This window comes from Salvelinus namaycush, chromosome 5 (assembly GCF_016432855.1).
Source record: "Salvelinus namaycush isolate Seneca chromosome 5, SaNama_1.0, whole genome shotgun sequence".
In the NCBI taxonomy this organism is placed as follows: Eukaryota; Metazoa; Chordata; class Actinopteri; order Salmoniformes; family Salmonidae; genus Salvelinus; species Salvelinus namaycush.
This window is the reverse complement of record NC_052311.1, coordinates 68,312,277-68,338,565: the sequence shown is the minus strand read 5'-3', so window position 1 is coordinate 68,338,565 and position 26,289 is coordinate 68,312,277. Positions and strand designations below refer to the sequence as shown.

The 26,289-nt window shown below is 43.9% G+C and overlaps 6 protein-coding genes across 13 annotated transcripts in view; 3 read left to right on the top strand and 3 right to left on the bottom strand.

Moving 5' to 3' along the window:
* Positions 1-1,073, top strand: part of LOC120048824 (recoverin-like) — a 14,366-nt gene extending 13,293 nt beyond the window's left edge. The window contains exon 3 of the mRNA XM_038995079.1: positions 409-1,073. Within this exon, the coding sequence (XP_038851007.1) occupies positions 409-497 (89 nt within the window). The 3' untranslated portion in view covers positions 498-1,073. The remainder of the gene's footprint in view (positions 1-408) is intronic.
* A 3,132-nt stretch (positions 1,074-4,205) lies between these two features.
* LOC120048823 (germ cell-specific gene 1-like protein) lies at positions 4,206-11,424 on the bottom strand. The gene is made up of 6 exons (XM_038995077.1): positions 8,716-11,424; positions 6,170-6,352; positions 6,041-6,088; positions 5,501-5,653; positions 5,187-5,298; positions 4,206-5,083 (listed from the first exon to the last, which is right to left on the bottom strand). Exons 1-6 carry the CDS (start codon positions 8,909-8,911, stop codon positions 4,705-4,707), a joined length of 1,071 nt encoding a protein of 356 aa, XP_038851005.1. The 5' UTR covers positions 8,912-11,424; the 3' UTR covers positions 4,206-4,704.
* A 261-nt stretch (positions 11,425-11,685) lies between these two features.
* LOC120047771 (ubiquitin-like protein ATG12) lies at positions 11,686-14,961 on the bottom strand. The gene is made up of 4 exons (XM_038993325.1): positions 14,823-14,961; positions 13,800-13,936; positions 12,645-12,707; positions 11,686-11,896 (listed from the first exon to the last, which is right to left on the bottom strand). Exons 1-4 carry the CDS (start codon positions 14,923-14,925, stop codon positions 11,837-11,839), a joined length of 363 nt encoding a protein of 120 aa, XP_038849253.1. The 5' UTR covers positions 14,926-14,961; the 3' UTR covers positions 11,686-11,836.
* A 55-nt stretch (positions 14,962-15,016) lies between these two features.
* LOC120047770 (isochorismatase domain-containing protein 2-like) lies at positions 15,017-17,248 on the top strand. Its single transcript, XM_038993323.1, has 7 exons — positions 15,017-15,142; positions 15,320-15,417; positions 15,837-15,961; positions 16,148-16,360; positions 16,540-16,610; positions 16,749-16,866; positions 17,082-17,248. Coding segments are annotated over exons 2-7 (594 nt in total). The 5' UTR covers positions 15,017-15,142; positions 15,320-15,416; the 3' UTR covers positions 17,148-17,248.
* Positions 17,249-18,150: 902 nt separating this feature from the next.
* On the top strand, positions 18,151-24,345 carry LOC120048822 (forkhead box protein J2-like). 6 transcript variants are annotated; one of them, XM_038995073.1, is made up of 10 exons: positions 18,151-18,424; positions 18,665-19,076; positions 19,187-19,261; positions 21,087-21,640; positions 21,740-21,794; positions 21,897-22,341; positions 22,450-22,590; positions 22,741-22,842; positions 22,962-23,297; positions 23,802-24,345. In XM_038995073.1, exons 2-10 carry the CDS (start codon positions 18,753-18,755, stop codon positions 23,903-23,905), a joined length of 2,136 nt encoding a protein of 711 aa, XP_038851001.1. In that variant the 5' UTR covers positions 18,151-18,424; positions 18,665-18,752; the 3' UTR covers positions 23,906-24,345. The 6 variants fall into 6 exon arrangements, with proteins under 6 accessions (XP_038851001.1, XP_038851000.1, XP_038850999.1 ...); XM_038995072.1 differs by having other exon boundaries at positions 18,668-19,076; positions 21,087-21,794; XM_038995071.1 differs by having other exon boundaries at positions 21,087-21,794.
* Positions 24,346-24,414: 69 nt separating this feature from the next.
* LOC120048820 (epsin-1-like) overlaps positions 24,415-26,289 on the bottom strand; it is a 32,230-nt gene continuing 30,355 nt past the window's right edge. For all 3 annotated transcript variants that reach the window (XM_038995069.1, XM_038995067.1, XM_038995070.1), the window contains one exon: positions 24,415-26,208. In XM_038995069.1, the coding sequence (XP_038850997.1) occupies positions 25,751-26,208 (458 nt within the window). In that variant the 3' untranslated portion in view covers positions 24,415-25,750. The remainder of the gene's footprint in view (positions 26,209-26,289) is intronic.

Here is a 26,289-nt window from a genome sequence, read left to right as displayed (position 1 = left end):
TATACAGTACACATACAGTATGTAATGTTGAGGAACTACTAACAGATGGTATATACAGTACGGTGTGGTACACAGCAGTCACCCTGAGGAAAAATATTTTATTTAAAAAAATGTATTTAACCTTTATTTAACTAGGCAAGCCAGTTAAGAACAAATTCTTATTTACAATGACGGCCTACCCCGGCCAAACCCGGACGACGCTGGGTTAATTGTGCGCTGCCCTATGGGACTCCCAATCATGACCGGATGTGATACAGCCTGGATTCGAACCAGGGACTGTAGTGAACCAGGGACTGCTGTGCCACTCGGGAGTCAAACACTAATCATTTTACAACTTCTCTCTGTCTCTGTCTTTCTCTCTCTGTGTCTCCCTTTATTTATTTATTTCTCTCTCTGTCTCCCTCTCAGACCGGTTGGCAGAGGGAGAGTTCATCAAGGGGGTGACCGAGAACGAAAACGCCATGCGTCTCATCCACTACGAACCCATCACTGACTAGTCATCCCTTCTTCTTTACCTCTTTCTCCTTCACACACTATTTCTTCCTCTCATCCTCTATCTTTGTCATTGTATTCTAGTGTTCTGTCTTTCTCTTCTGTGTAAATACTCTTGTATTGCGGTGTCTTAATTGTACCTTCTAAGAAAGTAGGGGTTTATGTTGGTTATAGTATACATGTCTGTCTGTGCATGTATGTCTATTGGATTGAGGCTGTTTTATGAAGGTAGATGTGATAAATATGAAGGTTAGATGGCCGCTATTGTAATTAGTGTTTGATGCAATATAAACACAACATAAAAATTGAGGCACAAGTGTATTTATTTGTTTGTATATTGATACAATATCCCTGCTAAATGCTGTTTTCCTGTCAGATTGAAGCTACAATAGCTTTTTGGTACTGTGAGATGATCGTGTAAAAGTAATGGTGGTCTAGTGTTTTGCAGTGTCCTGAATACTCATGGACTTGATCATTTGGTAACCATTGTTCATTCTACACATTTCATTATTCTAAGAAGCTCTAAATGGTGTTGCTGTAGAAGGAACACTTGATATGTGCAAATGTGATAAATGGTAACAGTTCGGACACAGGTATTTGGGAAAAGAAATTGAAAATCTGTAGAATAAAAAAACCTTTTCTCCATTAGGAATTTGCATGGTTGTGATGGTGGCTTTTAGATTTTTATCCTGCAATTGTCTTTTTGTTTTTAATCAAAGAGTTATACGCTGCATATGGTGGATTAAAGCTTTTCTCATAAATTCTGTGTATTGCAAATCATTTTGTGTGTGTGTGCATGTGTGTGTGTGTGTCCGTGATGTCCCACAAATTAGTCCGTGACCTAAAAATAGTCTGTTTTCAGTAAGAATAGTAGGGTTTCTATATGGTACCTATTGTCCAAACAGTGACTTCATGTATTAAAATATGTGATACACAAACAAAGGACAAGGGTCTTATGTTTTTGATCATATTTACACATGGTCAGATAATCCCGGATTTTCTGACACCATGAAAATACGTGCTGTGTGTGTATTATAATGTATTATGCATGCCTGTGCGTGCAAAATTGTGTCCGTGTTCCTATATTTATTTCCAAGGCCGTTTCTTGTCCCCCGCATTCTCCTCCCCCTCCCTCCTTACTCCTCCCTTCCCTCCTCAGTCGTTCCCTTCTTCTCTCTGTCCAACTCGGGATTACTGTCATAATCTACTGTCCAACATCGGAAAGCAGACAGAAGAAAATTCCCTATAATCTTTGCATCCCTATCTCTCGTTCCATCTCTCTCTTATTTGTCTCTGTCTAGCTGCAGGGGAATTATCTGCCTTGTGTCCTCTTATGCTTGTGTATTGATTAACTAATAGCTCATTTACAGTGTTTTACACACATAGTGGTGGTAAACCCCTAATATTGAGTCTACAAGGTTTCGAAAGTGTCTACATTGATGCTGGCTCATGTTGACTCGAATGCCTCCCACAGTTGTGTCAAGTTGGCTGGATGTCCTTTGGGTGGTGGACCAAACCCAGCAGCTCTTGACACAAACCGGTGCACCTACTACCATCCCCTGTTCAAAGGCACTTAAATCTTTTGTCTTGCCCATTCACGCTCTGAATGGCAAATCAAAATCAAATCAAATGTATTTATATAGCCCTTCTTACATCAGCTGATATCTCAAAGTGCTGTACAGAAACCCAGCCTACCCAGCACACTTAACCAATCCATGTCTCAATTGTCTCAAGGCTTAAAAATGATTCTTTAACTTGTCTCTGCCCCTTCATCTACACTGATAGAGAAATACAGCGAGATCTGCAGTAGAGCTACTACAGACAGATTGAGAAATACAGAGATATCTACAGTAGAGCTACCAGAGACAGAGAAATACAGAGAGATCTACAGTACAGCTACCACAGAGAGACAGAGAGATCCACAGTAGAGCTACCACAGATAGAGAAATACAGAGATATCTACAGTACAGCTACCACAGAGAGACAGAGAGATCCACAGTAGAGCTACCACAGAGAGATAGAGAAATACAGAGAAATATACAATAGAGATACCACAGAGAGATAGAGAAATACAGAGATGTCTACAGTAGAGCTACCACAGAGAGATAGAGAAATACAGAGAAATATACAATAGAGATACCACAGAGAGATAAATACAGAGATGTCTACAGTAGAGATACCACAGAGAGATAAAGAAATACAGAGAGATCTACAGTAGAGCTACCACAGAGAGATAGAGAAATAGAGAGATTTACAGTAGAGATACCACAGAGAGATAGAGAAATACAGAGAGATCTACAGTAGAGATACCACAGAGAGAGAAATAGAGATTTACAGTAGAGATACCACAGAGAGATAGAGAGATCTACAGTAGAGCTACCACAGACAGATAGAGAAATCTACAGTAGAGATACCACAGACAGATAGAGAAATGCAGATATGGTCGATGTCTCCTATAGGAGAGGTGGAGGAAGGAGGGCTGAGATGCATGAATAACATCAGTTCCACTTCAGATTGACACAGAGATTATTGTTTATTTTACAGATTCAGAATGGGACCCATTCAGACGAAGTGAAAAGCATGATTTACAAAGGTCAGAAAGTATTGGATACTTATGGTAAAACTATTTCTAACATGGATACATTTACGTACGCTACTCTTCAAAAGTTTGGGGTGACTTAGAAATGTCCTTGTTTTTGAAAGAAAAGCAAATTTTTTGTCCATTAAAATAACATAACATTTATCAGAAATACAGTGTAGACATTGTTAATGTTATAAATTACTATTGTAGCTGGAAACTTCATTAAATAGTACCCGCAAAACACCAGTCTCAATGTCAACAGTGAAGAGGCGACTCCGGGATGCTGGCCTTCTAGGCAGAGTTCCTCTGTCCAGTGTCTGTGTTCTTTTGCCCATCTTAATCTTTTATTTTTATTGGCCAGTCTGAGATATGGCTTTTTCTTTGCAACTCTGCCTAGAAGGCCAGCATCCCGGAGTCGCCTCTTCACTGTTGACGTTGAGACTGGTGTTTTGCAGGTACTATTTAATGAAGCTGCCAGTTGAGGACTTGTGAGGTGTCTGTTTCTCAAACTAGACACTCTAATGTACTTGTCCTCTTGCTCAGTTGTGCACCGGGGCCTCCCACTCCTCTTTCTATTCTGGTTAGAGCCAGTTTGCCCTGTTCTGTGAAGGGAGTAGAACACAGTGTTGTACGAGATCTTCAGTTTCTTGGCAATTTCTCAATTGGAATAGTCTTAATTTTTCAGAACAAGAATAGACTGACGAGTTTCAGAAGAAAGTGCTTTGTTTCTGGCCATTTTGAGCCTGTAATCGAACCCACAAATGCTGTTGCTCCAAATACTCAGCTAGTCTAAAGAAGGACAGTTTTATTGCTTCTTTAATCAGAACAACAGTTTTCAGCTGTACTAACATAATTGAAAAAGGCGTTTCTAATGATCAATTAGCCTTTTAAAATGATAAACTTGGATTAGCTAGCACATCGTGCCATTGGAACACAAAAGTGATGGTTGCTGATAATGGGCCTCTGTACATCTATGTAGATATTCCATAAAAAATCTGCCGTTTCCAGCTACAATAGTCATTTACAACATTAACAATGTCTACACACTGTATTTCTGATCAATTTTATGTTATTTTAATGGACCAAAAAATTGCTTTACTTTCAAAAACAAGGACATTTCTAAGTGACCCCAAACTTTTGAACGGTAGTGTACATGTACTGTATAACAATCCCTTACCATTAGGCACTATTGTATTAATGAATGACAATGTGAGGAGCGTTAGCCCGAACCATGTATGTCAAGGTGATCTCTGTTCAATGTCAAAGAGGGGATACTGTAGCTCTTACAGCCAACACAGTTCCCGTGTCCCATGTCCATCAAGTTCTGCTTCTGCCCCACAAGCAGTGCAAGAGAAGTATATCAGCATTCCTTATCTCTCATGTCATAACTATTCCCCTCCCACTTTCTCAGTCTCACTCTTTCTCAGTCTCACTCTTTCTCTTTCTCACTCTTTCTCTTTCTCACTCGGTCTCACTCTTTCTCGGTCTCGGTCTCTCTGTCTCACTCTTTCTCTGTCTCACGCTGTCTTACTCTTTCCATCTTGAGAGCTCAAGGTGCATATACAGTACCTGTAAAGTGACTACATTACCCATAGTCCTCCTCTGTTCTCTTTAGCCCCACCCATCACTTATTAACAGGGCGAATAAGCTCTTTCCCTCTCCATGGCCTCCTCCATCTCATCCATCTCTCTCTCACAGTCCTCACAGCCCTCTGGCCCACACCCTCCTAGCAACACTAGAGTTGGTACATCCCCGTTCCCCACCCCCATCACGGTCCCATCAGGCGCCCACGCCACGTCAATCATCCCGTCTGGGCACTGCAATAGGCCGCTGACAGAGTAGAGCCCACTCCCGGGGACCACCTCATTGTAGGGAGGGGCGTGGCTGGCGGTGCGAGCCTCCTCCAATCGGAGCCTCTGTTTGTGGCGCAGCTCGATGATGGTCTTGGTGTAAGAGTTGAGGGTGAAGACTGCAGCTCCCATACAACAGCTGAAGGAGATCCACGCCAGGCTGAGGAGAGGCCACAGAGAGAGGGGGAGGGGTCATTAGAGAGAGAGGGCTATGAAAGAAGGGTCCCTACTATTCACTACTAAGAGTGTGAATGAATCCCCACGCGAATGACCAGCCGTAGTCCCAGGTCTGAGGCCTCCAGTCTTTAGGGCCAACGATGACAGTCATCTGGAACACTGTGGTGTACATCATGTGGGCCACCATCCCCATCAGACCTGGAGGGGGGGAGAGAAAAGCATTGATTTACTGTTTCATTGATTCATTAACTGAACATCTTGTCTAGGCAGATAGAGATAAAGAGGAGAAGTCTGGAGGTGTAAAGAAGGATATGAACAAGAGAAGTGCTTCAGAGGAAGATACAGTAAAGACAGGGGAGGGAGGGAGGTTAGGGAGAAAGTGAAGGAGTAGAGGCATTACCTGACAGTACGGTGCAGATGGCAGCATAGGCGTTGATTTTGAGAGCGTGTATCTCCTTATGGGAACACAACAACTCCAGCCACATCAACAGAAAGCCCATTCCCAATAGACCGATGTAAGTGAACTCAGATATCACCGATAGCCATAACACACCTGGAGACACACACAGACACGTTTGTTTTACTATCCTTGTGCGGACCAAACAAATGATTCCAATTCAAAATCCTATTTTCCCTAAGCCATAACCCTAACCCTTAATCTCAACCTCCTAACCCTAATTGTAACCCTAAACCTAACCCCTGAGCCTAAAATAGCCTTTTTCCTTGTCTCCACATGTCCGAACTTCCCCACATCTGGTCCCCACAAGGATAATAAAACCAAACACACACACACACTGTATCAATGGGAGGCCCATCCTCAAAATAACATAATGCAAAACTAGACACAACAGGCAAAGAGGAAGCGAGAGAATGAGAGAAAAAGAGAGAGAGAGAGAGAGAGAGAGCGAGAGAGAGAGAGAGAGAGAGAGAGAGAACACACCTTGTGTTTCACCAGGAGTCAGCTCAATAAAGCTGCGACACTTCTCACCTGGAAAGATTTAGAGCAATATTAGCGGTTTTCAACTTTTTGTGAGAGAGAAAAGTAAAGTGTGCTTGTAGCCTTTCTCACCATCAACGTGTTTCTCACAGCTCTCCCAGAAGCCAGTGTGGAAGTATCTGAAGGTGTACTTGTCCTCTCCTGTCTCCCAGATGTAGTGGACAGCATTGTCCAGCTGTCTCTGGCGGATCTTAGCCAGTTCATCTCTCCTCTGGGGGGACAGGGTTCTGTTGTATGGGTTCTGAGTTGGGCTCTCTGGGGAGAGTAGAATATTATCTTGGTATCCATCTGATGACAGTGGAACTGTATCTTTCTGTTCACCGCTCTTTTTTTTAATTTGATCTTAATTTAACTAGGCAAGTCAGTTAAGAACAAATTCTTATATTCAGTGACGGCCTAGGAACGGTGGGTAACTGCCTTGTTCAGGGGCAGAAATACAGATTTTAACCTTATCAGCTCGGGGATTCAATCTTGCAACCTTTCGGTTACTAGTCCAACGCTCTAACCACTAGGCTAGCTGCCGCCCCAGAACCCTTAAGTTCCAAATACCTGAACATTCGGAGTAAAATCCTAAATTCTTTCTCTTATCCTTTCTAAGAAGTGACCCACTGGGCACACACTGGTTGAATCAACATTGTTTCCATGTCATTTCAATTCAATTAAATAGACGTTGAATTGACATTGAATTGACATTAATGCCCAGTAGGGATTGATTAAAATCGCATCCCATTTCTTGTGAATGACACTGAGTCAGCTTGTCGCTCCTATCTCTGTAGTAAAACTCACATTGGATGTAATCCCTCTAAATGGATTTACTCCCAAATCTATTCCCCATTGTCTACAACACTAAGGTATTTATAACATAACTCAGACAGGATCAACCACCTGTGTTACTAAGTGTGTGTATTTGTTTATTCACATGCATATGTGGGTGTGTATTCACGTGCATGTGTGTGAGCGTGTGTGTCAGGTGAGCCTCCTGCTGTGGTTAGTGTGTGTGTCAGGTGAGCCTCCTGCTGTGGTTAGCGTGTGTGTCAGGTGAGCCTCCTGCTGTGGTTAGTATGTGTGTCAGGTGAGACTCCTGCTGTGGTTAGCGTGTGTGTCAGGTGAGCCTCCTGCTGTGGTTAGCGTGTGTGTCAGGTGAGCCTCCTGCTGTGGTTAGCGTGTGTGTCAGGTGAGCCTCCTGCTGTGGTTAGCGTGTGTCAGGTGAGCCTCCTGCTGTGGTTAGCGTGTGTGTCAGGTGAGCCTCCTGCTGTGGTTAGCGTGTGTGTCAGGTGAGACTCCTGCTGTGGTTAGCGTGTGTGTCAGGTGAGCCTCCTGCTGTTGTTAGCGTGTGTGTCAGGTGAGACTCCTGCTGTGGTTAGCGTGTGTGTCAGGTGAGACTCCTGCTGTGGTTAGCGTGTGTGTCAGGTGAGACTCCTGCTGTGGTTAGCGTGTGTGTCAGGTGAGCCTCCTGCTGTGGTTAGCGTGTGTGTCAGGTGAGCCTACTGCTGTGGTTAGCGTGTGTGTCAGGTGAGCCTTCAGCTGTGGTTAGCGTGTGTGTCAGGTGAGCCTCCTGCTGTGGTTAGTATGTGTATCAGGTGAGCCTCCTGCTGTGGTTAGTATGTGTATCAGGTGAGCCTCCTGCTGTGGTTAGTATGTGTATCAGGTGAGCCTACTGCTGTAGTTAACGTGTGTGTCAGGTGAGCCTCCTGCTGTGGTTAGCGTGTGTGTCAGGTGAGCCTCCTGCTGTGGTTAGCGTGTGTATCAGGTGAGCCTCCTGCTGTGGTTAGCGGTGCTACAGTACGTACTGAACACTGCAGCTCTCTAACTGGATTAATGTATGGAGTTATAAAGTGTTCATCTCAATCTCACTGGATTATGCACAATACAGACCAGGGAGCAGAGAGGACAGGACAAAACCCCAGGATTCATCTGCATTCCTCACACCCAGCAGATTACAGCTCAGAGAAAAGTTGTTTTCAATGAGGGATGTGGAGGCAGGTTTGAAAGGTTAGATGAAATATGTACAGTATCATAAACCTTGGGAGGATAGGGGAAGAGGCCACATAAGTGGCCAGAACGTACTGCTGAGATGATCAACTGACAACTTATTTGAAAACAGTTGATTTGGAGTAAAAAACGAAATCAGACTGGCATCTTTTGGGTGTTTGGCCATTTGGGAGCACTTGGATGAGGGTTGTGATGGGGTTTCAACCCAAGTGGGCATGAAGAGCAAGGCAGACTATCACCGAACACACACACACAAGCATGCACACATCAGAAGACACTTTCTCTCTCACACACACGCAGTCAGAAGACAGTATGTCATAAATGGCTGGCAGATGTCACCATGGTGTTACAGTTGTGTAATTCTTATGTGAAACACTGTCCTTCTATTTGTCTAACACTTAGATGGGTACTTGAACCTAATGAATGCAGTTCAGACTCCCTAGTACATCCAAACGTTTAGATAATAGCTTAGGATCCGTAGGGCTGACTAGTGATGACAGTAACAGGATATACATATGATCACAGTGAGGGGTGGGTCAATAAGTTAGGGTGACACTGGGTGTGTTGAGAGTGCCACAGGAAATGACATCACAATTACACAGGTGACAGTTACGTAGGAGGCATACCTGTGGTGTAGGGTTCACTGTTGTTCTGCCCACAGTTCCTCATCTTGACCGGAGACAGGCAGAGAGGCTTGACCACCTTGTGAGTCCCTTCACACCAGTAGGAGGTGCAGAGAGCCAGGATGGACAGGGCCAGAGCCAGAGTGGTCAGGGTCAGGGACAGCAGGGAGCGGGACCGACGAGACATGTTCTCCAACATGGCCACACAGGGAGGAGGGGAGAGGGTAAGAGAAGGTCAAGAAGGAGGGATAGGGCGGGAGAAGAAGAAGTGTGTAGAGACTCAGGGCAGGGGAAGGAGAAGAAGAGGATGATGAAAGACAGATGGACAAAGGGAGGAAGATGGGATATAAGTATCAACAGCAGTATGTGAGGATGAAGTTGTTGTTGGTGATGTAGAGGATGATGAAGAAGATGATGACAGTTCTGGTGATAGATTGAAATCAGTGAAAGAGAGTTTCAAAAAGAACAGAGTAAAAAAACAAGAGAAGATAAAAACAATGTAGAGAACAGATGAGAAAATGGGGACAAAGGGAAAGCAAGAATAGAGAGAGAAGGGGAAAGAGAGAGAGTCCGATAAGATTCTGTCAAGTTAAAAGAGGGATGGAAAATAAGAGGTGGACAGAATGGAAAATGAACAAAGGAGAGGGGTCACCCCAGGAGAAAAGAAAGGGATGGGAGGAGGACATGTCTGTCCAACCAGGACTGAAGGTTTATGCTGTTATAGATCCCTAGGGCTCTTCACTCTAACCATTCAACAGTAATGGGAGTAAATAGATCACTAGCTCCTAGCCGCCTTTCATCATAAACCTTAGAGAGCTATCGGATATGCTATCTAGATCTTTGTCGCCTAACTTTTCACTCTAGTCCTACAGTGAGTTTTGATCATACAGACTTGATACAGATACTATCAGATCCAGCCGTAAAACGTATCATCAAATGTAGAGATATTATTGGAATACATTTTGCTTTGGCGTACAAGTGTTTTCCGTATGATCACATCTTAGGGCAGATACAGTATATCTTACTCATAGTAATGCTCAGGGTGACGGGTCGTACAGGTCCAAGAGTTCACATCTTAGGGCAGATACAGTATATCTTACTCATAGTAATGTCGTACAGGTCATAGTCAGGGTCGTACAGGTCCAAGAGTTCACTGTGTGTTTGCATATGGTTATGGAGTAACCCATATCGTTCTGTGACCTGCACCCCGTTATTAACTTTCTACTTCCTGATTAAGAGGTTCTGGCCTGCCTCTACCGCTCACGGCATCCTCCTCACGACTTAAAGTAGAGGAGGAAAAAGATGTAGGGAATAAAATGTACAGATTACTTTTTTTGATGAAATCATTAGTTAAGCCTCTGATCTAAATCATTTTTCTGGTAATCCATGTTAATCTGCTCGAATCTGTTTGTGTTAGGTGTGTTAAGAGTGTGAAACCCACTCTGGCTCTCTCTCCTGGTCTCTCTCTCACACTGTTTGCGATCCCTGCAATGTTAACACAGGATAGATTAACCACTTTCTCAGTGAGAAGTATGGGTGCTGAGTGTGCTGCAGGACCCCCTGAAAAATCAGAATCAAAAACAAAGTTTAATAAAATAGTACTCGTTTTACTAGTTCTGTATTAGCGGACCGATATAGCCGCCTGTAACGCGGGCAAAAACCCACACCCCCAAACTACTTCCCACGGCTATGTCCGGTGAAAAACGTTTCAGATTTGCAGGTATTGTTTACATAGGCCATTATATTCAAGTTTAATACCCAACACATTCTGTAGCAGTCAATAAACTGAAATCCATTGGCATAACAAATGGGCAATGAATCAACAAATGTTAAACACAAAATGACCTACTGTATGTTAAAAACCCAGTGCCATTTCATTATACCTGCATTTCTCTACACCCACAATAACATCTGCTAAATATGTGTATACGACCAATAACATCTGCTAAACATGTGTATGTGACCAATAACATCTGCTAAATATGTGTATACGACCAATACAATGTGATTTTCCCTATAATCCTCAGTTACCAACAGCAACATTCTCTTTCAGTCATTTCAGTTGCAATATTTATATATTTTTTTAACGGACAGTACAAGACATAAACAACCATAGAGCACATCAGGAAGTACATCATTCTTTTCTCCATGTCAAACTCTTAACAGCTTATTCATGTAAATTCAGTTCTAGGAACTACTAATTCTTAGCCTGAAATTTGGCACCAAATCGAAACTGCATCGTTGCCTCACTACAAAAGAAACAGAAGTCTATTTTTCTCTCGAGACAACATCCATCACTACAATGCAATCTTTCTACTGCCGTCTTTTGCTGACATTTATTTTCCTCCATCACAATCTTTCCTTCCTATCCTCTTCGTATTTTTCCTCACTCCTCTCCGACATGCTGAGACATTTATGTTGACCAAGCAATAACTTTGCACACATTTTTTGGTATTTTTGTCATCCCTGGTTTAACCCAAGTACTCTGCACTACTCCTCTCTCTAATACCCCTTTGTCAGAATGAGCAGTTGTGACCCTTACCTCTCCAGCCGGATGCTCCTCTCTCTATCCTCCTTTCCCACTCTCTCTCATGCTCCAGGACGAGTGTGAGTCCCCCGCCACACTCCTCCTTTTTCTGTCTTTCTTGGGAATTTGTGTCACAGACCCATCCCAAATCCATGTAATCCCTCTAAATCCATCTGTTACTGTAGTTTCTCCCATATCACTCCCTCCCTCCCTAGTACCCCCTCTACCTTTCTTGACTAACCCCAACTCAACTTTCACCCACTCTTGGCACCATCCCATGTCATTACAGTGTTTGTGTTTGAATTGTTGCACTCATCTCAATCTGTGTGGGGATATATTTAGTGTAAGTATCCTAGCCGGACAGGTTATGCCCCCTGTGCAAAGCCAAATCCTGACATTTTCCTATTAATGTCTATAATTGTCTGGAGACAACACAGGGGACAGAGTGGGTTTACTTTATATAGCCACGATTTATTTACATTGGGTTATGTACAGCAAAACAAACAAGAAATTAGCAATGACAACATTGGTTTAGGCAAGGAAGGAGTATAAACAATAGTGTGTCTATGCGTTTGAACTGTAAAGGGCTAAAAACTGTTAACCCCAGGCTTGAGATTTACAATAATGTAGAACAAGCTTCCCATCGCTGCCAAAACACTGAAAAACAGAGAGGGTAAGAGTTGCTCTTTTAGAAGAATAGGAAAGGGAGCACAGAACATCAGCTGAAGTATTTAGCGGGTATTTAATAAGGACGGTCAAGGTCATGGGTCAAGAGGGGGTCAAGTGGACACTACCACCCTGACCCTTAGACCAGGAGAACTGCGCCTGATAAACCTTCAGCCTTTACCCCAGTGTTAACAGGTCTGAAGAGAATTAGATAGTAAGTCATATGTGATGCTGGCTCCATCATACAGGCTTGCAATGAGCATAGTGGAGCTTCTGCCAAACATCTATACAGTTCCTTCTGATCTGTAAACACTGAAGGGGTAGCCTTGGGCTAGAGGCTATTTTGTAACCAAATTCTCAGAATCACCTCACATAGTCTTGTTTATGATATTACAGACACCTTAATGCATACTTTTAAATTATATTATGATCAAAACATAAAAATAAAAACATTTTCCTTGTTTCTAGCCTCTCAATGGTTAATATATAGCATCAGCAATCCAGGGTTTATTTACATCCTTGGTGAATACTCCAGGCCTGTATTGACATAACACATACAGTAGTGTACTGGCCCCAGGGAACAGTAGTCACTGTGAAGATAAGAACAGCTCCATCTCACAGGGAACTGCTCACTTAGACCTCCCTCCGGTGGTCAACTAACTTACCACAGGACAAATAAATAACAGAAAAACTGCATTTCCCAAGGCCTCCAAAATTATTTCAAATGAAAAGTACTCACTTCAAACAGGACTCCTACTTCCTGATCAGGCGAGGGAGAGAATGATTGGTTGACGTAAATGAACTGTGTGGAGAGAGAGATTTTTTTTTATTGTTTATTATCTATTTCACTTGCCAATAAAGCCCATTCTGTGTGTGTGTGTGTGTGTGTGTGAGAGCGCAATGGGTGTTTAGAATCATTGAACAAGCTGACGCACTATAGTCCCAGATGAAAGGCCACAGTGGGTGCATATCAAGGGGCCAGGATGCTTTCTCCAGTTCATACCTCAGTCACAGACAGAAGGGGTAGTCCAGACATGTCACAGAGGCTATAAAGCTGAAGCATCCGTTAAGAACGGTCAAACAGGGAAATGGTTCCAATCGGTTTTCCACCATTCATTTCTCATAGGGGATTTTAGAAACACTTAAATGAAGGGCTGCGTTTCATGTCGGCTTACCCTGGCATGACGCTTTGATAACCATGTCAATATCTCTCAGACAAGGTTACTTTTATCAATATATTCACCTCTATTTATTCTCAGATTCGAAAATGCTAATTAGCATCAAAGTAGGCACCCTGCAGACTACAAATCCCTGCACATCATCTCTAGCTGGCACCTTTGCAAACAGGTACATTTTAAGAAATGTTGTCAATTTATCAATTACAACATTTAGCTAACGTTAGATAATTAATCCAGAGATTCTTACCTTTTCCTCAATTCGGCATTTGTAGTTCTTTATAATAGCCACATTAGCAGATAATTAGTATTTCATTTGTTGGGGGTAAATACAGGCAAATATATTGATAAAAGTCACCTTGTCTGAGAGAAGTTTACACGGTTATCAAAATGTCACACCAGAGTAAGCCTACACAAAACACAGCCTTTATTTTAAGTGTTTCTAAAATCCCATATGGGAAAAATGAATGGTGGAAAAACAATTGGAACCATTTCCGTTTGACCGCTAGGTATTATGGGTATAATGACTCATACTGTGATACTCTATAGGATCGTGCTAGGCTTTACTTGCTCCCACTGTAAACTGACACAGATGAACCATCTTAGGTTAGTTCTAAATATCTTTGCCTCATTGGTGCATATACCATAGGTATCACCTGTCCACTTCCTCTAGCTGAATAGAAGGAGACAACTATTGAAAAGCACACACAATAACTCACCAGTTGTTCATTGGCCTCCATCTTGAGGAACCGAGAGATGAACTGAGAGAGTGATTGCACTGTCCTCCCTTTCTCTACCGACCATTTCTTTGTCTTCATGATGGGGGTGTCTCCTACTGCCTTCAACAACACATCAACTAGGGAGAGAAATAGGAAGGGAGAATGAGAGGGAGACAGAATACATGTATATTTTGCATAGCATAACAATACACTGCTAGACTAAAGTTAATGCCCTGATCTGTGTTATCAAATCAAATGTTATTGAACACATACACATGATTAGCAGATGCTATTGCAAGTGTAGCGTAATGCTTGTACTTCTAGTTCCGACAGTGCAGCAATATCTAACATGTAATCTAACAATTCCACAACAAGTACCTAATAGACACAAATCTAAGGAATGTAATAAGAATATATACATATAAATATATGGAGGGGCAATGACAGAGCGGCATAGGCAAGATGCAATAGATGGTATAAAATACAGTATATACATATGAGATGAGTTATGCAAGATATGTAAACATTATTAAAGTGGCATTATTAAAGTGACTAGTGATCGATGTATTAGCCACATAACCTAATTTTGCAACCTAAACTATCATAGGTTTGCAGCTATGTTATAGTCAGCTGGAAAAATAGGTAGATCTTGGACTGTGAAATCATTATCGCCATGACCATGACACACGCCGTAACGTCTGAAAATTGATTTTGGCATGTTCTATGTAGTAAGAAAAAAATAAAATGATGTCTCAGCCTTAAAAAAAAATTGTATAATGTGTTAAAGTAAGAGGTAAACATAGTTTGAAATGCAAGCTAAAATTTAACCATTCAGCCAGCGCCCGCCCTTCTTAAAATGTATGGCCATTCCTGACCATCGATTCGCCGTTTACAAAATTGTTTCAATTCTATTGACTGACACAACTGTCAATCAACCTCTTCCGGGTCAGTTTGCTTGTAAACAGAAAGCACGATACGTTACTGTAAATTTAACTGTGAGTCAAACACTCGCTCATAATATACTTTTTTTCTTATCGTCTGCCGTCCCCGAGTCTTCCGTAGGCTGTTGTGGGGTTGAAGGCTCATCTTTTTGCGTTTCTGTAGGAGACTCTGCGTTGTCAGACATCCTCAGCAGTCCTTATCATGAGTGTGTGCACTAGATTCTGACGCGCGCTCGTTATGGGGAAAACGCTGCATGCTATTGGCCGAAACCAATGTCAATGCTCAATGCATCTCATTCGATTGGTGTATTGGATGTTGGGGCGTTTTAGGGTAATTAGTGAACCGTGGTGGTAGTTGACAGTTGATCTCGTGGTTTTTCCATCTATTCGTGAATTGTTGAGGTGTGTTGTCAATGCAATTATCGCTGTCTCTGTTTAGCCAATATATTTTACAGCTTGATCTAGCAATCAATGTCTAATTCTATGACAGTCTCGGTCCTTTATTTCACATGCTGAATGTTGGTTGTGTACTGTATGTGTAACCCTGTTTACTATGTCATAAATCTAAAATGTTCCTAGATTTTGCTAATAAGGAGGGGGCGTCAACTGTCCGGCGGCTGTAGAAAGTTTGACCTTCAAGTTCAACCATTCCACACGTCAAACCCCCACTATCAACAGTACGTTTGATCCTTTTGCCTTTTCTTTACCAATTTAATGCTTATTTGCTTTCTTTAGGCATTTAGGCATTCCTGGACATGCATTCCTTTAAAGTTGACATGCATTAAAAACATTACAGTGAAATATCAAAATCTGCAATATCTATGTGACATCATACGAATTCCCTATGAGCATACCCACTGTATACATACAAATACAGCATGACATTGAAATAATTACATGCATTGAATCCTCTTGTTGTCTCGTCTGTGTCTTGAGTTGAATAAACAAATGTTGAGAGTTGAGAACATGATTTTGCTGTCACAAATGTTTTCTGTCACAGTCCTCTGAATCTGATCCATTGAGCACCATTTTGATGTAGTACTTCTTCTAGTCTAATCTCTCCTCTCCATTTTCTCACTACATATTGCTCTCTCAGTGGCAGGGATTGGCAGACTGTCAACAAAGGGCTCAGTACTCTTACTGTGTGACATGCAGGAGAAGTTCAGACCCAACATCTTCCAGTTCACCAACATCATCAGCAACGCAGCCAGACTGCTACAGGTACACACACACACACACACACACACACACACACACACACACACACACACACACACACACACACACACACACACACACACACACACACACACACACACTCATATTCATACAGCTCATTACAAGTTAAAGTTGTTGCCACCCACATAGCAGCCAATACAAATTAAATGTGTCTCCCCCCCACCCCAGGCAGCCCGTGTTCTGGGCATCCCCCCCATAGTGACAGAGCAGTACCCTAAAGGCCTGGGTCCCACGGTGCCTGAGCTGGGGGCTGGGGACCTGACAGCCCACGCCAAGACCAAGTTCACCATGATGATAGAGCCAGTGGAGAAGGAGCTCAAAGCCCTGGGAGACCCCAAGATAGCCATCCTCTGTGGGATAGAGACACAGGCCTGCATCGCGGTGAGACCACAGGGTCAGATATGACTGGAATTGGTCCCTAAGCTCAGATCTGTGATCAGTTTTTCCCTACCCTACCTGAATCTGGAGCCTTGTTCAGATTGACCCTTGGGAACAAGTTCATAATTAATTTAATTTACTGTAAATAGGGCTCATCTATCTGTTCTTCTCCCACTAATTAGTGCACGACCTTTGACCTGCTGGAGAAGGGTATGGAGGTCCATATCGTGGCTGATGCCGTCTCATCCAGAAGGTACTACTGTGTTCCCTACTATTTCTCTTCAATATGACAATACTGTTTTTCTTCAATGACATAATATGCTCACATTTTCACTGGTTAAACATTTCTGGTGCTGAGATGTTCTTTTCCCTTCTCTATTTCTATCTCCAGTCAGACAGACCGGTTGTTTGCCCTGTCCCGGTTGAGGCAGAGTGGAGCCTTCCTGACCACCACAGAGGCCGTCCTACTACAGCTAGTGCAAGATGCCAAACACCCCAACTTTAGAGAGGTACTGTACCATGTGACCTCCACCTTTCAGAATACACACACTGCCTATTGTCTTATCTGTTAGTGTTGTGATTACACAATGTCACTCAGCCTGTTACATGTTAATTACATAGGTTATTACACAAGTCGTTACTCTTGTATAAGCCTATGTAATGTAAATAGTGTCCAGCAGTGGATGAATCTGGAATGTTCATGTGATCATGTTTCCTTCCATAGATCCAGAAGCTATTGGTCCAGCCGTCCCCTGACACAGCCTTGCTAGCCTTCTTCAGCTCTCTGTAGAGAAGACAAGCTCCTTCTTGTTGTCTGTGAATGCATCTGAAACACTGTGTGAACACAAGTACGGAAATAAACCCATGCTGCTGTTCTCCATGCTGACTGCTGAATGTTGATCATCTTTGAAATGGGGGGATGGAGAAGGGAGCGTATATAGGAGCGCTTTGATGACATCATATTACTGTTGTGAGTTTTGCTCTGTGTCTGCTGGTAGGCTTACATCTTTCCTACTCTAAATCACATTATATTTGTCACTTGCTTGGTAGACTAACAGTAAAATGTTTTCTTAAGGGCCCTTCCCAACAATGCAGAGAAGAAAACAAATAGAAATAGTAGAACAATAATAACAAAAGGTAATAATACATAATGAGTAATAATAACTTTGCTATATACACAGGGTACCAGTACTGAATCGATGTGCAGGAGTACAAGGTAATTGAGGTAAATATGTACATATAGGTAAAGGTAGGGATAAAGTGACTAGGCAATGGGATAGATAAACAGTAACAGCAGTGTATGTGATATGTGATGAGTGAAGAGTTAGTGCAAAAAGGGTCAATGCATATATTCCAGGTAGATATTGGTTAAGTATTTAGCTAACTATTTAGCAGTCTCATAGCTTGGGGTAGAGGCTGTTCAGGGTCCTGTTGGTTTCAGACTTGGTGCATCGGTACTGCTTGCCGTACGGTAGTAGAGAGAACAGTCTGATTTGGGAGGCTGGAGTCTTTGACCATTTTTAGGGCTTTCTTCTGACACTTCCACTCCACCTTCTACAGTCCACAGGGGAGAGATGAGACAGAGGACTAGGTAAAAGTTCATAAATGATCCTATAGACACTGAAATGTGGTCACTTTTGTATTTTCACTCTTAACACCCCACGGAATGAAGGTATGGTAATCTAATCCTAGAACTGTGGCAACTTCCTCAAGCAGACAAGGGGTGTAGACAACCCTTCAGAGGTGGAGGAACAGAATCTGTGATGTCACAGAAGGGGAGGAGTGGATGACCTCATTCAGGGGCAGACTGAAAGGGAGGGGAAGAAAGAGAGGGAGAGAAAAAGGAAGCAGTCTGCTATACATTTTTTTTCTCCACACACTGAAACTTTCAAAAAGAGAAAAGACGATAAGAGCTGGTGAGGATCAACCGATTGGGAATGAGAGCGAGAGATAAAGAAATAGGGAGGAATAACACTAACCTGTCACTGAGTATACTGCACAACTGATGAGAACATCAAATATTACGTGTTTGAGGCCTTGGGGCCTTCATTGACCAAGGAGGGAGAGGTAAGTCAATCACTCTTACTCCTAACTAAACAGAAAACTATGAACAAACACTTGAAGTGCTAAGACACATAACAAAGTCAGTCTCTATTGTGAGTGTTATAGTTCCATTGAAACACAACATGTGAAATGTAAACAACACCATCTAAAACGGCAGTGCTGATGACAGTATTGCATTGCTGTGGTGAGTCTTACTGTAATGTTGTTCTATAGAACTGTTGTTATACATGTTATATTCTACAGCAGGTGGGCACTTCTGGTCCTGGAGGGTTGCAGTGTGTACAGGCTTTTATTCCAACCCTCAGAGCCCTGACAGAGAGAGAGAGAGAGCATGTCTTCTAACTTGGACTCCAGTCTAACCAGCATAGACTGGCTCCCCCAGCTGGGAATCAGCTCACTGCAATCAGGAAGAGAGAGAGGAGGAGAAGAGGGGGAGAGAAAGAAAGAGAGAGGGAGAGAGAGAAGTGATCTTCCTCCCCCCATCCCTGCCCCCTTTCCTTCCTCTGGATCCAAAGCCAAGCCCCCTCACAGCTATGCCACCCTCATCGCTATGGCGATAGGCGCAGCCCCCGGCAGGAAGTTGAGTTTGAATGACATCTACATGTGGATAAGTGACATGTTCCCCTACTACAGCAGATCTGGCAGGGGATGGAAGGTGCAGTAATCAGAAATACTCCAAACACTCCATGTGCAAACTGTCCAAAGTCGATTATCCAAAATGATTGTGTTACTGCAAAACATGTTCATGCTGATTTTGCCTCCCAGAACTCCATCCGCCATAACCTGTCCCTCAATAAATGCTTCCGGAAGGTTCCTCGACCCCAAAGTGACCCTGGGAAGGTGAGTCATTCTAAAAACATTCAAACAGGGCCAGTGACTGTTTCAAATGGCCACAATGTTGCCACGTGAAGACATTAGTGGCCAGTGCACTCAGTGATCCACTGTTTTCTTTGAAATACGATACATAGGCTAAAAATAGATAAAAGCATGATATTTCAAAATATACTGAATATACACTGCTCAAAAAAATAAAGGGAACACTTAAACAACACAATGTAACTCCAAGTCAATCACACTTCTGTGAAATCAAACTGTCCACTTAGGAAGCAACACTGATTGACAATAAATTTCACATGCTGTTGTGCAAATGGAATAGACAAAAGGTGGAAATTATAGGCAATTAGCAAGACACCCCCAAAAAAGGAGTGATTCTGCAGGTGGTGACCACAGACCACTTCTTAGTTCCTATGCTTCCTGGCTGATGTTTTGGTCACTTTTGAATGCTGGCGGTGCTCTCACTCTAGTGGTAGCATGAGACGGAGTCTACAACCCACACAAGTGGCTCAGGTAGTGCAGTTCTTCCAGGATGGCACATCAATGCGAGCTGTGGCAAAAAGGTTTGCTGTGTCTGTCAGCGTAGTGTCCAGAGCATGGAGGCGCTACCAGGAGACAGGCCAGTACATCAGGAGACGTGGAGGAGGCCGTAGGAGGGCAACAACCCAGCAGCAGGACCGCTACCTCCGCCTTTGTGCAAGGAGGTGCACTGCCAGAGCCCTGCAAAATGACCTCCAGCAGGCCACAAATGTGCATGTGTCTGCTCAAACGGTCAGAAACAGACTCCATGAGGGTGGTATGAGGGCCCGACGTCCACAGGTGGGGGTTGTGCTTACAGCCCAACACCGTGCAGGACATTTGGCATTTGCTAGAGAACACCAAGATTGGCAAATTCGCCACTGGCGCCCTGTGCTCTTCACAGATGAAAGCAGGTTCACACTGAGCACATGAGCACATGTGACAGACGTGACAGAGTCTGGAGACGCCGTGGAGAACGTTCTGCTGCCTGCAACATCCTCCAGCATGACCGGTTTGGCGATGGGTCAGTCATGGTGTGGGGTGGCATTGCTTTGTGGGGCCGCACAGCCCTCCATGTGCTCGCCAGAGGTAGCCTGACTGCCATTAGGTACCGAGATGAGATCCTCAGACCCCTTGTGAGACCATATGCTGACACATGCACATTTGTGGCCTGCTGGAGGTCATTTTGCAGGGCTCTGGCAGTGCACCTCCTTGCACAAAGGCGGAGGTAGCGGTCCTGCTGCTGGGTTGTTGCCCTCCTACGGCCTCCTCCACGTCTCCTGATGTACTGGCCTGTCTCCTGGTAGCGCCTCCATGCTCTGGACACTACGCTGACAGACACAGCAAACCTTTTTGCCACAGCTCGCATTGATGTGCCATCCTGGATGAACTGCACTACCTGAGCCACTTGTGTGGGTTGTAGACTCCGTCTCATGCTACCACTAGAGTGAGAGCACCGCCAGCATTCAAAAGTGACCAAAACATCAGCCAGGAAGCATAGGAACTTAGAAGTGGTCTGTGGTCACCACCTGCAGAATCACTCCTTTTTTGGGGGTGTCTTGCTAATTGCCTATAATTTCCACCTTTTGTCTATTCCATTTGCACAACAGCATGTGAAATTTATTGTCAATCAGTGTTGCTTCCTAAGTGGACAGTTTGATTTCACAGAAGTGTGATTGACTTGGAGTTACATTGTGTTGTTTAAGTGTTCCCTTTATTTTTTTGAGCAGTGTATATTACAGTTTCATACTTTTTTGTACTTTTGTAATAATACTTATAAATTGTGAGAACCCTCCACCTCTTGTGTTTCCAGGGTTCCTATTGGATGATGGACGGCCCCTCAGAGCCCAATCCGCTGAAAGGAACCAAGCGTCCGTATCCAGCTGAAGAGGAGGAGGGGTCCATCCAGGTCCCCAATGTCTCAGTGATGCAGGCAGAGAAACAGCATTCACCCCAGACAGACCATTATAGGCCTTTAGCATCTCCACAGACAGACCATTATACGCCTTTAGCATCTCCACAGACAGATCATTATACGCCTTTAGCATCTCCACAGACAGATCGTTATACGCCTTTAGCATCTCCACAGACAGACCATTATAGGCCTTTAGCATCTCCACAGACAGACCATTATAGGCCTTTAGCATCTCCACAGACAGACCATTATACGCCTTTAGCATCTCCACAGACAGACCATTATACGCCTTTAGCATCTCCACAGACAGACCATTATACGCCTTTAGCATCTCCACAGACAGACCATTATACGCCTTTAGCATCGCCACAGACAGACCATTATATGCCTTTAGCATCGCCACAGACAGACCATTATAGGCCTTTAGCATCTCCACAGACAGACCATTATAGGCCTTTAGCATCTACACAGACAGACCATTATATGCCTTTAGCATCGCCACAGACAGACCATTATAGGCCTTTAGCATCTCCACAGACAGACCATTATAGGCCTTTAGCATCGCCACAGGAACCCAGTCAACAACTATCCCCCCCACCATGCAAGGTAGAGTAAGTTCAGTCCCAACAAATGTATCCAGTAGATTGATAAAGATCATGGGTTTTACAACCAAATAATAAGCTGTTGTCTATCACCTTGGTTCCACAGCAACGGCCACCCTATATGCAGTCCCCTGTCTCCTCTCTCCCTGTCCCCCATGAGACTGTCTCCCCATCTACTGCCTCTGCTACTCTCCCCTCTCTTTCTATCCCTCACTCTCTCCCCTCTTTTTCTATCCCTCACTCTCTCCTCTCTCTTTCTGTCCCTCACTCTCTCCCCTCTCTTTCTACCTCTCACTCTACTGTCTCATCTTCTGTCTCCCCTCAAACTCTCCCTTCTTCTGTTCCCGCTCTCTCTGTTCCCACTCTCTCTGTTCCCGCTTTCTCTGTTCCCTCTCTTTCTGTCCCATCTCTTAATGTTGCCCCCACCTACGAATCGTCACACTCCTGTGATCCCCTTCTCCATTTCTCCTTCTCTGATCTGAATCTGCCAGACCTCTACACCTCCTTCCAGTCCCTCTGCAGAAGCGTCAGGGAGAGAGTGGCCTCGCAATGTACGTTCTCTCTCACTTTCTAAATGAGTGTTTTTATACATATCTGTCTGTGCTGTCAGAGAATCTGTGTATGTGAATGTTTAACTCTCTCGCTCTCTCTCTCTGTAGCGGACGTGGGTCCCTTATTTGTGTTGACCAATGACAGTACCCCACTGCACACCCCAACCCTCCCCCCTCTCTCCCCTCACCCTGTACCCTCTGTAGCACCCGGGCCTCCTCCTGAGGCAGACAGACTGTCTCACAGCAGTGGTGATTATAACAACTCAACACCTGAACACCTTAGCACTTCAAAAACCTATTCAACTGTGCCTGTAGGCTTGTCACTGCACTGTGTGAATATGATACAGTAACTAACTATTTGACAACCTATACCACCTCTCTCTCTGTTTGTCTCTGTAGTGGTGCCAGCAGACTGGTTCAGTACTACAGACACTCTGAAGGAGAGCTTTAGGGTCGCCAGCAGTCTGGACTGGGCCAACATTGACCTCACTAGCCACCCAGGTCACTTAACAAACTACATGATAATTATAGATCAGTGCTACCCATTGTTTCTATTGACAAGAATAGTTATCACATTGACAATCTTCCTCTTTCTCCCTGCTATTCATTTTCCCCTCCAGACCTCTTGGAGAGCATGCGCCAGGCCGAGCTCTGTGATTGGGCGCTGGAGCCGACGCTCTTCACTTCACTCTGTGACTCGTTGAACCGTTTCTTCACTCAGAAGGGCCTAATTGGCTCGTCCTCCGGTAACAACTCCCCATTGGCCCATGGTGCCCCTCAATCTCTGCTCCTCCCACCCCTTACTCACAACACCCCCACCCTGGCCACCCTAACCCACCCCTCTCCCCTGGCCCCCCCCTCCAGCAGTGGTCAGCCCCCCAGGAGGCCCCTCCACCCCCAAACTCAGGGTGTACAGAGGCCCCACCTGACCCAACCTGGAGCTCCTCAGACCAATGGTGAGACCTCAGCCACAAGACACTTTTCTAAACTATTGACAGTATTTTAGCTCTACAACTTCCAGTACACAGTAGTGATGTTTTGGCAAACATTTTCATTGCAAAGCCTATTTTTTTTTACAAGAAGTAATATTTTCTACCAGTGTAAAGCTTTGCTTTGCTCAATGGTACATGTTGGGATTATTTAGTCAAATATAATATCACTGTGATGTAATCAAAAGGCTTCCTCTCCTTGTTGCTTCCTGTTTCCTTGCCTTCCTTGGCATCATTACCACTAATGTAACAGGGAAAGAGCTGGGTTGGGTTGGTAAGGTAGAAAGTCCACCCCAGTCACATCATGAAGGATATGAGGAAACAGGAAGTGATAATAGGGAAGTGAACATTAAACTGCTTTGAAAGGGACTTGAGTTGCAGTCCTTGTAATAGTTTGAGGTCTGTGCAGTAGTTTCCTAGTCAACAAAGGAGGCTTATGATAGTGTCTTCTCTCCACTCTCTCTCTCACAGCTGGGATCCAACTTCAACCTAAACCCCGTCCCCCTATGAAACATCTCCATAACAACAGCGAGGAGATCCAAGATGACTTTGACTGGGACTCTCTGATCGCCTGACAGAGTGGATTCTGTTTGCCCCACGATTCCATTCAGGAAGTCTACTGGATCAGTGCTGCCCGCTGGCACAGATCTAGGATCAGCTTACTCTCCCCAAAACGAACCTGGACCACTGGGAGGAAACATGCAAAACTGAACATAGATCAGTATCTAGGGGAAACTTCCTCCTACTCCGAGGGGCCTCCCATACAAAACACTACACCCTATATTCAGCTGCCTCACCACACACGCTACTCTTCACAGTGAGGATGGTCATTGGTACATTATGACTGAATGCAGTATTGCTATAGCGAAATGGTTGAAAGTTTTTTGGTTCCTATTTTCCTTATTTTCTGCAATTGTATCCCTATCTGGAAGTCTTCACAGAAGCTTCTGGACATGCATATATGCTCCAACTGACAGAGGAGACTTCATATGTTAATAAAATACTATAAAATGAATTCTTGTCCCAGTTTCTCCCTGTCCAACAGCATTGGAACATCAAACACACAGTACACCAGACAGACAGATTTAACGTAAAGAAACGTACCCTTTGTGGATTTATTTTATTTCACTTTTCAAATGTGAATGTTCACAGTTAACACCACACAAAATGTGACCTTACCCGATACAAGAGATCTTTTAGTTGATATAAAATAACAATCATCAAACTAAATGAACAGCTTGGAGCATGTCATCAAGTCCCCTGTTGTTTAAGTTCTTTCATTCATTGAATTGTCTTTTTAAAAGAAGCATCTGTAGCTCTCCCCCCGTAGGGAGGAGGGTCGGAAAGGAGGGTCCAGTCATGTCCAGAGACACCTGCAGACGAGGCATCCTGTATGAAAGAGTGAGAAAGACTAATGCTTCTGATTAATAAAAAATGTGTGAAATAAAATTGGCAGAAAAATGTGACCCTTATAATACCTCATTTAAAATCCCAACATTACATAGCATTGATACAAGTGACAATTTTTAAAAACAAAAATAATAGATTTGTACCTTGCTGAAATAAGCGAGGACGCAGGATGAATGGAGACAGACACATTCATACATTTACAAAACACATTCCATCTCTCCTCAACCAATAGATGCCTTATTTTGATTTCCATGACAATCAGTAAGAAAAAATAAGCATTTGATTTAATGGCATAATTGCGTAATATTCCCCCCTTGTTTATTCATTCCCAGGAGCAGGAAAAAAATAGAAATAAATTACATTAAATAAAAAATAGAACAGCTATTGAATGATTTGACTATATTGTGGCTGAAATGTTAATGCCAGCTTTTTCTGTCCAAATCTTGTTCAGGAGTTTTTTTAATAAAATCCTCCTTCATTCCTCCTCTTCTACAGACAAAGAGGAAGAGGCAGGTACAGGAATTTGTTTGTGTTTCAGTTTGTTAGTGGCCATGTCCCCTCTCTCTCCCCATCTCTGTCAGTGCAATAATACAATATTATATCAGAGTGACATTACTGATGAAGCCAAACTCTCAAACACCCACCTTGATTTCAGAAAGGACTGAAAGAAACCAAAACGCAATAAAACTAAATAAAACTAAATAAATGTCTATTTCCCTCCCGCTACATCCCACTGAAATGAAAGGAACCAAAATATTTTTGTTGTTGTTGAAATTCATCTGAGCTAGGAGAAAAATACATGTAAATGCTTCTGAAAGAAAATAACAAATTCAGATTTTCTTTTTTTTCTTTAAATATAGAGATGTACACACGTTTCTTTTTGGAAACATAAATTGTTTGTGTTGAAGTAGGATCACTCTGGGGGGGAAGGGGGGGGCAGTAGATGAGCCAAGGAGCGGGGCAGGGCCTGGATTGGGTGTTGAAGAGGAAGGGGGAGTGCCGAAACGCCCTCAAAGAAGAAAGGGATTGGTGCTGGCGCCCGTCACTCCTGCCCCTCCCACTGCTCCCCCGGCTCCCATCACTCCAGCTGCCCCCGTAGGCCCCCCAAAATTCAGTTGTGGGGGCAGGACCCCTCCGGGCCCCATGAAGTGAGAGGGCCCAGGAGGACCCATGGGCGAGAGCCCGCCGTAGGGAGACATTCCCATGGGGCTCTGCATCATGCCCATCCCCAGGCCTGGTGCTCCCATACCCATAGGCCCCATGCCCATGCCAGGGTATGCCATGGGGTTGGGTGGTACAGGGCTGGTGCGGAGGCTGCTGAGGCCCAGTGTGGAGGGCTGTGGGGAGATGGAGGACATGGGGGCGGCCGTGCCAAACGGGTTGGAGGTGGGGGGTGGCGTCGGGGAAACCCCCCTGCTGGAGATTGTGCTGCCCGGGGTGACTGCCATGCCAGGGGCTGAAGACGAGGCTGGAGAGGAGAGAATACTTCAATCAATGTACTTTCATTTATTACAAACACAAAGTGCTTAAAAATGTGTGTGTGTATTTA